This window comes from Daktulosphaira vitifoliae, unplaced genomic scaffold (genome assembly GCF_025091365.1).
Source record: "Daktulosphaira vitifoliae isolate Bord-2020 unplaced genomic scaffold, ASM2509136v1 Scaffold_5, whole genome shotgun sequence".
NCBI classification, from domain to species: Eukaryota; Metazoa; Arthropoda; class Insecta; order Hemiptera; family Phylloxeridae; genus Daktulosphaira; species Daktulosphaira vitifoliae.
In genome coordinates this window covers 2,346,826-2,360,330 of record NW_026099576.1, presented here as the reverse complement: position 1 = coordinate 2,360,330, position 13,505 = coordinate 2,346,826, and the positions used below count along the sequence as shown (strand labels likewise).

Sequence of the window (13,505 nt, the reverse complement as noted above, 5' to 3'; positions counted from 1 at the left end):
AGGAAGTCGATGTAGCACTTTGTAAGACATCCATCCACCTGGGCCTTCAGATTATTTATAAGTTTAATAAGTTCGGTGTATGTTCGTGCGCGTATTGTTTCCTCATCAGTCATTTTATTCGCTGGGAACCGAACACTCACAAATTATTTTCTTAAACGAAAACAACACACACAAAAAAAATATTAATAAATAAATAAACAACTAATTCGTATAACCGTTAGTGCCCTGAGAACCGAAAATCGAATATTATCACTTATAATAAATTAATACGTTTTGATTCGCGTTATCAACCGCGGCGTGACCACCGTTACACCGTGATACTGTAGCTCCAAGCAACACTAGATTGCCTAACCTCACTTAGACGCTCTTACACTCGAGCTTACTAAACAACTGTAAATTCAAATCGGCCATTCGCGTCGATCGGACAAACAAAAACAAAAGAAATAATGTACCTGTTTTTCTCGGTACTCTCTTCGCACCCTTAACCCTCAGGTTGGTGAATAAAAAGCCAAAACTCTACCACTTGCTAATTAATACAACTCCCGCACTCGATTTCCCCTCCACTTTGTAAGCGTAGAACTAATATACCGAATATTAGTTTTAAAAATAATCCCACTTCTGAAATGTTATAGAATAACTATATTATGAAATAAACACACTCTTTATTAAGGAATATTGCAAAAAAAAAAAAAACAGATATTTATATGTGTAACACTAAAAAAAATGTTTCACTAGAACCGCCATACAGGCACACACACACTTATCTATTTTTTTCCCTCCACGAATCATTGATAACAATTGTAATTATATAATAAAAATAAAATGATGGGGAAAGAAGTAGAGTTAAGGATAATTGTAGCTTAAGAAACTTATTACTAAAAATTTGATGATGTTGGTATTCATTCATTTTGTACAATATCAGATTAACTCATGTTTGGGCTGCCGAGATATAAATTCAAAATAGCCTTGAAACATTGTTTAGAAGTTTTTCATAGTTATTGTAATAGGCGTTATTCACTTTGTTCGTTTATGCTCGGGCTTAATTGAATTGATTGTCGTCAATAATTTTCTCTGATAGAATGAACCTACAGACAACCAACCCATACAAAACCAATAGGCTTAACTTACCCCTAATTCTTAACCTTATCTCTAATCAAGTATGCTTATAAATAGTCGAAAAAAAATACGCCAAAGAATGCTACCAATTTAATCAACTACCAACTCATAAAAGTACATATAATAAACTAGATAACTCAATAAAAACAATATTGGCTAAACATAAGTCTGATAATCTTGAAAATAAAACTAACTATTCTCCTTGAATGGAAGATTATAAAGTGAAATTAAAAAGCTACTTTAAACAAAACACTCAACTTCTATAAAGAAATCTGACAATTCATTTGCTTTCACTAGGACAGATAAAGCTGAGATGTTTAAATCTCCTTTACGCCAAACCTTTCAACCTTATGATATACTTATACCTTAACATTCTACTGAAGTAAACGCTTTTTAAAGGAATCCTACTCCAATAGTGTCTCGGAAATGTACTTCAAACCAAATGAAGTCAAACAGACAATTTAAAAGTATTCCTTAAAAATATCGCCTGGCTATGACTTAATTACTGCTAAAGTCGTCAGATGTCTCCTAGAAAATCAATTATCTTTATAGCTTATATTTTTAATGCAACATTAAGAATGTCATACTTTTCTATTCTGTGGAAATTCTCAGAAATAATTTTCTTCGCTAAACCAAATAAACCTTCGGACATCCTTACCTTCTTTAAGCCAATTAATCTCCTGCCTTTCCTATCAAAAATACTTAAAAAACTTATTCTAAAAAGAATAATACAGCATGTTAAAGATAATAACATACTCCTAAATATTTAGTTTGGGTTTCGAGCATCACGTAGTACAATATATCAAATATACCAAATGGTAGATACTAAAACTCTGGAAAAAAATCAATACTTCACTTATATTTTTTTTAGATATTTCACAGGTATTTGATCATGTCAGTCACAATAGGTTTTTATTTAAGCTAAAAAAACCTTTTCTACTCTCCTATTCTTTTTAGTTAATCATACCTATCTGACCTTCACTTTTGGGTCAAGTATTATTCCTCTACATCTAGTCTTCATCTTTTTCCTCGGCTTAATCCCAACAACTTGGGGTCGATCATCCTTATCGTAACTTCCACTTGATACGATCACCAATATCAGCTGTCCTCATATCGCATTCCATTACACCCCTCCATCTCTATTTTGGTCTTCCTCTATCTTTTCTTCCTTCAACATTCATTGCTATAACTATTCTTACAGCTTCAGATTCCTCTCTCCTCATAAGATGAGCAAACAATCTAAGTCTATTTTCTCTCATCTAATCCACGATTAACACCACACCTATATTCTCTCTTATATGTTCGTTCCTTATTCTCTCTTCTCTAGTCACTCCACTTATTCATCATAGCAATTTCATCTCTGCTACACTCATTCTATGCTCTACTTTCTTACCAACCGCCAAATTAGTATTACTAAAATTAATTCTGGTGTTCCCCACGGAGGAATTTTATCTTCCTGACTTTTTAATATTTACAGTTCTGATCAGCCCATTCTCCAACAGACATCTATTACTGGTTTTATTGATAACAAAGTTATTATGTCCATTGGCGTAGACTCATTAACTGCTTCCTCTAACTTGCAATTACTTCTTAACCTTATGCCTAAGTGGTATGAAAAATAAATCAATTCACACAACGTTAACACTTAAACTAGGTATATATCATAACGTTACATTAAATAATATCCCAATTTCCAATTCGGATACTCAAATACTTGAGAATCATCTTAGATGAAGAACTAATCTGAAGTCATATTCATATCATATTCCCAATACGAGATAACCCTTAATAAATGAATGGACATTCGAAGATCCTTTTAAATTAAAATAACTTTATTAGTCTAAAAACAAAACTTTTAATCTACAAAACGCTACTCAAACCTATTTAGACATACGGACTTCAACTTTGGGGCACTGCTAAAAAATCAAACAGAATTCAATCGTTCCATAATATAACACTTCAACAAATCTCTAATACTCCATCATATGTCTCTAACTTAACCATTAAAAATGATATTGCTATTGAAACTATTAAGGAAGAAGCATACATTTAATACTTAATTTTCTCTAAACGATTTCAAAATCATTCCAATTCCTTAATAAAGAACTTATCCATACTCCATACTCTTAAAAAATCCTCATTGTAGACTAAAAAAGAAATGAGGTGATTTGTTATAAACTCATTAGTTGCATGTATTCAAAAAATTATATATATAAGAAATAAATGATTAATATTTAAATATCAAGTGTTGCTAATGGGTGAATTCTTATCAAGTTTACATGTTATATATTTACCTTTATCTTATATACTTATAATACAAAAAATATATAAATTATTTATATCAAATATTAAAAAATTTTAGAGCATAGTGTATTTTATTAAGATTTTTCTTTATAAGAAATAAAGAAACTTAATACTCAATTTTAAAACCAATAAATTATCCATTTTTAATATTGTTATTTGAGCTGCCTAATTAAAAATTCTTAAAATATGCTTTGATTCATAGAAACAAGACTAGGCAAGTTATGAATAATCACACAACGAAACAATTTCTATTCTGTATATTGTCACAAACCAAGTTAAACCATTGGATATATTTTTGTTTTTATTCATGAATGTTATTAATTTTTCAAATATACTAATTTCATTATATTATTTTAAAATTATATATAAATACTCTACTTGTTTGCTTTAAAATTAAATTCTTTAGTTAATACTGGATTCATATAAGATGTCTCTTTTATTATTTCAACATCGCCATTATTTGACTTTTTCAAATATTCCCATAAAATAAGATCAACAAAATGAATAATTACACTGGGATGTTTTATTCTTGTGTCTACTTTCAGAATATCTGTTTGAAAGATACATATTTCTAACCTTGAACCGTAAAATTTATCTGAAAGTGTATTAAACATTTATTAGCTTTAATAAATACGACATAATGTTCGGTTTGGTGAAAAATCTCATCAACGGTCAATTTTGAAATTTTTAACCGTGGTATTACTATTATCTATTATATAAACACTGTCATTCTAAACAGAAAAACAAAAATAATAGGTGATTTTTATCACAAAATATATGTAATTTAAATGTGCATTATTCAAGCTAAAATAGCAGAAATGCAATATATTTTATTATTAACGTAGTTAAACATATATGTATTTAAAGTATATGAATTAATCAAATTAACAGTATCAGTCATATGGCAGTAACTAATCATATTGTACAAGAATTTAACTTTGATCAAATTTAGTAATTTTTTTTTTTTAACACGCTTATATTAGTTTCACATGTATGTTAGTTGTTTGTTGTAAGTTTCTAACTCCACGCACCACGTGTTATTATGTCGCGTATCCCGTCGTATATGGCCTTGAGAATAGACTGTCGTTACGCATTCACCTCACCTCGCTCACCACTCACCGATTACACTATTTTATATATATATTTTATAATAATTTGTATTATTTGTTATTAAATATAAACATTTAAAGATTCAAATTTTTTTAAGTTAACTGGATTTTTATAACGATATTAGCAAGCATATAGCCTTTATTATCAATGGTAATAAGACACATTATTGTGAGTTTATTAACACACTAACTGGCAATACAGAAATTTTATCTATTGCTAGTGATAATTGACAATAAACATTCCGTGACTGTAACAGCAATGTCATAAAAAACTAAAAAGTGAAAAATAAATATAGTTTAAAAAAAACCCAGCACAGTGGGGTCGTGGCATAGTTGGGTCCAGTATAGATGATATCTGACAGTGATTAAAATCACTATCATAAAAAACGCTTCGATGCAAATCTGTAGATAGTGTTTAATTAAAAAAAAAAAATTTGTCAAAAAAGTAGGTCAAATGAGAGCTGAGAAAATAAATGATAGCTACATAAAAAAAACCACATAGTAAAATAATATTAATATGAATTTCTTCTCACGAGAGGAGACTACAGTAATGGAATCCTTGATATTTATTGAAGTTATTGAGTAAAATATAAAATGAGATAAAAATCAAATGAGTTAAAAATTTTTTTTTAACTAAAAAAGAATTAAAAAAAAATTCAGTGCCACAGTCGTGAAAGACCCAAGTATTACCGTCTCAAAAACCGTACGTCTCATTCGTCACTTAATAAAAATGGAAATTTAGCTAGTTCAAATTTTAAAGTTATTTTTCTCGACTTCAAAGGAACAAAAAAATTTAAATATGATTAATTTTTTATACTACGTCATTTAGATTGATATAATATTTATGAAAATCAGTGTAATCTCTTATAATAAAATAAAATACAAAACCAAGAATTTTAACACAATAATAGCATATTTTTAAATACAGTAGCTATTTTCACCAAGAAGACAAAATAAAGTACAAAATTTTTTTTTTTTATATTAAAGTATTTTACATGAACTTTAATTTAAGATATATATAAAAGTGTCAGTATTTCCGGAACACTTTCAAAAATTAAGTTGAAAAAGTTCTACATTCTATATGCGTTTTTATGTTTTGAACCCCTTTGTATTAAGGGAAATTGTCCGATTAAAAAAAAAAGTAAGTCGAATTAAAGAGGTATATAAATATTAATTCTCATACAAAAATTGTATTCATCCATACATTTTTCAAAGAGTTATAGCGTTATGAAGTTAAAAATATGAAAAATAATATTTTTACAAAAATCGTATTTTTTTTTATTAACTTTGATGACTGTTTTCACCATGAAAACAAAATAAAGTCCGAAATTTTTTTTTAATATTAAAGTATATTTACATAGGCTTTAATTTAAGATATACATAAAAATGACAGTGTTTCCGGAACATTTTCAAAAGTTAAGTTGAAAAAGTTAATTTTTTGAAAAAAAGTTGCTATTTTAAATCCTCTTTGTGAGCAGAATAAGTGTTATATTTTCAAAAAATATGATATCAAACAAAAGAAAATTACCTAAGGTTTCAATATAAAAAAATATTATTTTGATTTGCTAATATTTGAAAAAGTTATGGTACAAAAAACATCCTTATAGAAGGTGATTTGTATCGCAAATATTACATTTTTTTTAAATTTCGACAGCAATTTGCACATAGTAGATAAGATGTCGGGACAAATTTTTTTTTTTTTTTATTTTATAGTACATAAAATAAGCTTTAATTTTATATATGTTTAAAGGACGCAGTATTTTCGGAACATTTTCAAAAATTAAGTTGAAAAGTTAGTTTTTGTATAAAAATTGCTATTTTAAATCCCCCCTAATGAGCAGGTTAAGTATTAGATCTTCAAAAAAATGATATCAAACGAAAGGGAAATATCTAAGGTTTTAGTAGAAAAAAAAATTATGTTGATTTGTTTATTTTTCAAAGAGTTATGGAAGTTTTAAGAAAAAAAAGTGAAAAAAATGACAAAATTTACCGATTTTTAAATTTGTGATTTTTTTGGAGATTTCCCCCATTTGCGAGGAACTAGAGAAAATTTTTCAATTTTTAAGGGTAATGTCTTCAACTAGATACGATTTGTGATCTTTTGACGTATTGTTGAAAGAAATCGGTCCAGTGAGAGCAGAGAAAAAGTGGTAACAGACATAAAAAAAAAAACACACATCATGGTAAAATTAATACCTTCTCAGCTTCGCATCGAAGCTAAAACGGCAGCATAGTGTGGTTGCGGTACAGTATGAACGTGGTATAGTTGAGACAAGTATAGATAATATCTAACAGTGATTAAAATCACTAACAAAAAAAAAGCTTCGATGCAAATCTTTAGATAGTGTTTAATTTTAAAAAATTGGTGGATTGTTCCAAAAGCTACATGATTTTCTATTTTCTTATTAATATCCTGAATGAAAAATGAGATTATTAAAAAATATTATTTCTCATAAAGAAATTGTGTTGATCCATACACTTTTCAATAAGTTATAGCATTATAATGTTAAAAATGCAAAAAATAAAATCAAGAATTTTCATACGAAAATAGCATTTGGTAGCCATTTTCACCATAAAGACAAGTCCAGAGGTAAAATTTTTATTTTTTCATAATAAAGTACATTACATTAGCTTTAATTTAAGATATATATAAAAGTGTCAGACCTTCCGGGACACTTTCAAAAGTTAAGTTGAAAATGTTTATTTTTTGTGAAAAAGTTGTCATTTTAAATCCCCCCCCTGTGGGCAGGTAGAGTTAAATTTATAAAAAAAATATACCAAATGATAGGTAAAGACATCAAGCATATATAAAAAAAAATTATATTGATTCGGTCAATTTTGAAAAAGTTATGGCAGTTTTTAGAAAAAAAATTGAAAAAATTTTGAAAATTAGCGATTTTTAAATTTATAATTGTGGCGGCCGAATGTTCTAGAACGTTCGACCGCCGCCGCCTCTAGAAGATTCTTCGGCGGTCGATTGTTCTGGAACATTCTACCGCCTATATAAGAAGTGGGACCGTTGCTCCTAGTTATCAATCATCAAACCACAGTGTCCAGTGATCAGTCATCAGTTATCATTTTCATAAATTGTTCATTTTGTTCGTTGTTCATTGTTTATAGTTAATCAGTTTAAATTATTATTTGTTATACTGTAAATTTACTGTTGTAATAAATAATATTTCCCACAATTGGTGACCTCGACGTGATCTGAAGAAACGCTCAACACCCGGATTCTGAAGCCACTATCAAAATGGAAAACGTCAACACCAANAACCCGGATGCTGAAGCCACTATCAAAATGGAAAACGTCAACACCAACGCCGTCGCCAACGCCAACGTGAACGCAATAGGTGTCCGCATCCCGCCATTCAACCCAGAGGACCCTACATTGTGGTTTGCCGTCGTGGAGCGAAGCTTCGGGGTATCCAAGATCGTCCAAGAGGATACCAAATTCGGCTACATCATCGGTGCACTCGACCAAAAATACCAAACCGAGGTCCGCGACATCATTCTCAACCCGCCAGCAGCCGAGCCTTACACACATCTGAAAAAAGAGCTGATCAAACGGCTGAGCACCTCTCAGGAACGGAAAACACTACAGCTGTTGGAGAAGGAAACTCTGGGCGATCGCAAGCCCTCACAATTTTTAAGGTATTTAAGTGACCTTGCAGGTACATCTGTTCCGGACTCGATGCTGAAGACCATCTGGATCAGCCGACTTCCACAAGCGATGCAGGTGGCCCTGGCTGCTCAGAGGGACGCCGAGCTAGAAAAATTGTCGGAGCTGGCCGATGTGATAGCTGACGCGACTCTCCCTCATCCGCAAATCGCTGAGGCCGTCAGCTTAGCCAGCATTAACGCACAAATCGACGCGTTGCTCAACGTTAAAATGGCCCAGCTGACGTTCACTCTGCGGGAAGAAATATCAGCACTCGCCCAACGCAACACTCCTCGCAGAGGTCGGAACCGATCCTTTCATCGCGGCCAGTCACGCTCACGCTCGTCATCCCGTTCCCACTCTTCACGTCAATCCGAGAAGGAATACTGCTGGTACCATCACACATATGGAAGGGAAGCGAAGAAATGCAGCCAACCTTGCCAATTCAACCAGGGAAACGAGAAGGGCAGTCATTAAACGCGGCAACAGATGACAAGAGCCCGAAAACAAGCCGCCTCTTCATAACCGACACCAACTCCCAACTCCGATTCTTGATCGACACAGGTGCTGACGTATGTGTTTTTCCTCGCTCACGCACTGCAACTCGCACCCTTCGATCTTCATACACACTCAGCGCTGCAAACGGCTCAGACATCGCCACCTACGGAGGAATCAACCTAACCTTGAACCTCGGTCTACGGCGAGAATTTCCCTGGCGCTTCATCATCGCAGATGTGTCGAAACCTATACTCGGGGCGGACTTTCTACAACATTATGGACTCCTTGTTGACCTGCGACACCGGCGCCTTGTCGACCCAAACACCACGATTTCCTCACCAGGCACGCCTGCGGCTGAATGTGAGGTGCCACAAATCAAGGTGCTCAACGGCGAGTCGCGTTACCACCAGTTACTAAAAAAATACCCTGGTCTGACGCGACCTAGCGGCCTGCCAACCGAGGTGAAGCACAACACGGTCCATCACATTCGCACCACTCCAGGGCAGCCTGTTTCATGCAAACCCAGGCGACTTGCACCAAATAAGTACGCCATCGCCAAGAAGGAGTTCGAGACCATGGTGAAGATGGGTGTTGCTCGACCTTCCGACAGCAGCTGGTCCTCGGCGCTTCACCTAGCGCACAAAAGGGACGACGAATGGCGACCCTGTGGCGACTACAGGTCTTTGAACGCACGGACCATTCCAGACCGGTATCCAATTCCGCACATCGAAGATTTCTCCCAACGGCTCGCGCGGAAGAAGATCTTTTCGAAAATTGATCTGGTACGCGCCTACCATCAGATCCCTGTGGCAGCCGACGACATCAAGAAAACTGCCATTACAACACCATTCGGCCTTTTCGAATTTCCACTGATGAGTTTTGGACTTCGAAACGCAGCCCAAACCTTCCAGCGTTTTCTCGACGAAGTTCTGAGGGATCTTGACTTCGTATACGTCTACATAGACGACATCATGATAGCCTCCGAGACGGAAGAAGAACACGAAGAACATCTCCGCCTAGTCTTCGAGCGACTCGAAAAATACGGCCTCGTGATAAACGTCACTAAAAGCGTTTTCGGGGTAGACGAGATCGAGTTTCTAGGTTACACCGTCAACTCCACGGGTGTCAAACCGCCAGTATCGAAAGTCCAGGACATCAGCAACTACAAGCAGCCACAAACCGTCAAGTCCCTACGTAGGTTCCTAGGCATGATTAATTTCTACAGGCGATTTCTTTCCAATGCTGCCGATCTCCAAGCACCTCTGCACACCTACTTGCAAGGGAAAGACGCCAAAGGACAGAAACCGATTCCATGGACTCCTGACGGCATCCAAGCCTTCGAAAACTGCAAGAAAGCTCTGGCTACCGCGACTCTCCTGTCGCATCCGGATCCAAAACTACCCTTGGGACTCTTCACCGACGCATCGGATCTCACAATTGGCGCAGTTCTACAACAACTCACCGACCAAGGATGGCAACCACTAGCATTCTTCTCACGCAAGTTACAACCAGCCCAAACCAAGTACAGCGCTTTTGACAGAGAACTTCTCGCCATCTACCAGTCGATTCGTCAATTTCGGCATCATCTCGAAGGTCGAAGTTTCACGGTTTTCACAGACCAGAAACCTTTGACTTTTGCCTTCCGCCAGAAACCTGAAAAATGTTCACCACGTCAATTCCGTTACTTGGATTTCATTGGCCAGTTCACCACAGACATCCGCCATATTTCTGGAAAAGACAACGTCGTCGCTGATGCAATGTCCCGGATAGACGCTGTTTCAGAGGGTATCAACTTCGACGATCTTGCTCAGGCCCAGCAAAACGACGAAGAACTCCATCGTCTCCTGAAATCCAACTCACCCTTGAAGTTGAAACAAATATGTATCCCTGGAACATCAAAAATGCTTTTCTGCGATTTGTCCACAGATAAAGCACGCCCGTTTGTCACTCACTCCTTCCGCAAGCAGGTATTTAAATCCCTGCACGGATTATCACATCCTGGGTCACGTGCAACAGTCAAACTCATCGCTGAAAGATTCGTCTGGCCTTCAATCAATAAGGACGTTAGAACTTGGACCCGAGAATGTATCCCTTGCCAACGAAGCAAAGTGCACAGGCATGTCCACGCACCACTTGGCGAATTCCAACTCGCAAGTTCCCGCTTTGAACACATCAACGTCGATATCGTCGGTCCACTTCCCTTCAACCAAGGCTACCGCTACCTAATGACCTGCATCGATCGTTTCTCCAGATGGCCAGAAGCCTACCCTTTAGAAGACATCACGGCAGACACCGTTTCGAAGGTCATCTTCAGGGAGTGGATTTCACGATTTGGTGTCCCAGAACGGTTAACAACCGACCAAGGCCGACAGTTTGATGGTGAGCTTTATAATGCGCTCCTTAAGCTTATCGGTTCAAAACACATAAGAACGACCGCTCGACACCCTCAATCCAATGGCATCATCGAACGCTTCCATCGGCAACTCAAATCAGCCCTACGCTGCCACGAAAGCGTAGACGGGGTCGAACGTGTACCCATCGTCCTAATGGGCATCCGAGCTGCATGGAAAGAAGACCTTCAGGCAACCTCAGCAGAGCTGGTTTTCGGAGAATCCATACGTCTGCCAGGAGAGTTCGTGAACCCGAAACAAACGACAGGAGACTCCGACCCAGCTGTCTACGTCAACCGCCTTCGCCGACACTTCAACGAGCTGAAGCCTCAACCAACTTCATGGCATGGAGATAAGCCAACTTTCATTTTTNAGCATGGAGGTAAGCCAACTTTCATTTTTAAATATTTGGCCTCATCATCCCACGTTCTGGCCTACCGCAATGCACCTAAAGATCCGCTGGAGAACCCCTACGAAGGTCCATTCCCAGTCATATCACGGCACCCTCGCTATTACGTCATCAAAATACGTAACCGAGAAGTAGCTGTATCGTTTGATCGACTGAAACCAGCATACGTGACCAGGGACAGCCCCGATGACCTACAAGGGCACGAAGATCGACCACAAGACCAGCAACCAGAAAACCAGCAACCAGCCGACGACTCATTTCCAGAGGACAGTCACTCCGACAACAACCGTACAACACGTTCAGGAAGAAGAGTGCGCTTCACACAGTTTTATCAAGCGGGATAGAAACAGTTTACTCATTGAATCGTAATTTCATTACTGGAAGGGGGGTGATGTGGCGGCCGAATGTTCTAGAACGTTCGACCGCCGCCGCCTCTAGAAGATTCTTCGGCGGTCGATTGTTCTGGAACATTCTACCGCCTATATAAGAAGTGGGACCGTTGCTCCTAGTTATCAATCATCAAACCACAGTGTCCAGTGATCAGTCATCAGTTATCATTTTCATAAATTGTTCATTTTGTTCGTTGTTCATTGTTTATAGTTAATCAGTTTAAATTATTATTTGTTATACTGTAAATTTACTGTTGTAATAAATAATATTTCCCACATAATTTTTTTTTGAATTCGAAAAACGGGGAACGAGGGAAATTTTTCAATTTTTGAGAGTAATATCTTCAACTAGATACGATTTGTGACCTTTTGACGTATCGTTGAAAAAGTAGGTCAAGTTAGAGCAGAGAAAATAAATGATAGTCACAAAAAAATACCTTCTCAGCTTTGAATCGAAGCTAAAAATTAAAATATAGTAAAATAATATTAACATGAATAAGAAATTTCTTCTCACGAAGGGAGACTATAGTGATAGGATACTTGATCTTTATTGAAGTTATTGAATCTAAATGAGATAAAAATCAAAGCAGTTGAAAATTTATTCTTAAAAAATTCTTAAATTCTTTTTAACTTAAAAAGAATTAAGAAAAAATGCAAAAAATTTATCGGATATATACTCGGGTTGGAACCTTGTACCCCAAGCGCATAAAACACAACCGTAGGTCGCTACATTTCGTGAAAAAAATGGCTATTTAAGCTAAAGTTTTTTTTCTCGACTAAAAAAAGCAAACAAATTTAAGTTTAACTATCTATGCTATATCAATTTTATTTGTATAATATTTATGAAAATCTGTGTACTCCCTTTGACAGGTATTTTAAAATAAAATAAAATATAAAAACCAGAATTTTAACAAAAAATAGCGTATTTTTGAATACGGAGTCATTTTTACCATGAAGACAAATCCAGAGGTCAATTTTTTTTTTTTTTCAAAATAAAGTATATTACATAATCTTTAATTTAAGGTATATATAAAAGTGTCAGTCTTTCCGGAACACTTTCAAAAGTTAATTTTTTGTAAAAATGTTACCATTTTGAAACCCTTCCTGTAGGCTACAAAAATATATAAATTGATAGGTGAATACCTAAGGTATCTATAAAAAAAAAATTATATTGATTCGGTCAATTTTGAAAAAGTTATGGCAATTTTAAGTAAAAAAAATTGAAAAAATTTCGAAAATTAGCGATTTTTAAATTTGTAATTTTTTGGACGATTTCTCTCGTTTACGGGGAACGAGGGAATTTTTTTCAAATTTTAAGGATAATGTCTTTAATTAGTTACGATTTGTGATCTTTTGACATATATTTCATCAAAATCGGTCCAGCGAGAGCTGAGATTGAGCGTATACAGACACAAAATAAATAATAATAATAAAAAGACACATTAAAGTAAAATTAATATCTTCTCAGCTTCGCATCGAAGCTAAAAACTGAAAAATACGCTTTTGAAGCATATAAACTAAAAATTTAAAAATAATTTTATAAATAAGCTTAAAACAATAAAAAACGAAAAAAAATTTGTATTATTGTGAATAAAAGCATGGGGGCTTTGTGCCATTATTTTCGTATATTGA

The 13,505-nt window shown here is 35.1% G+C and overlaps 1 protein-coding gene across 11 annotated transcripts in view; it reads right to left on the bottom strand.

The window, feature by feature from the left end:
• The window catches only part of LOC126908328 (jouberin-like), a 71,005-nt gene that overhangs the window by 30,283 nt on the left and 27,217 nt on the right, over window positions 1-13,505 (bottom strand). For all 11 annotated transcript variants that reach the window (XM_050690279.1, XM_050690278.1, XM_050690269.1 and 8 more), the window contains one exon: window positions 3,799-4,015. In XM_050690279.1, the coding sequence (XP_050546236.1) occupies window positions 3,799-4,015 (217 nt within the window). The remainder of the gene's footprint in view (window positions 1-3,798; window positions 4,016-13,505) is intronic.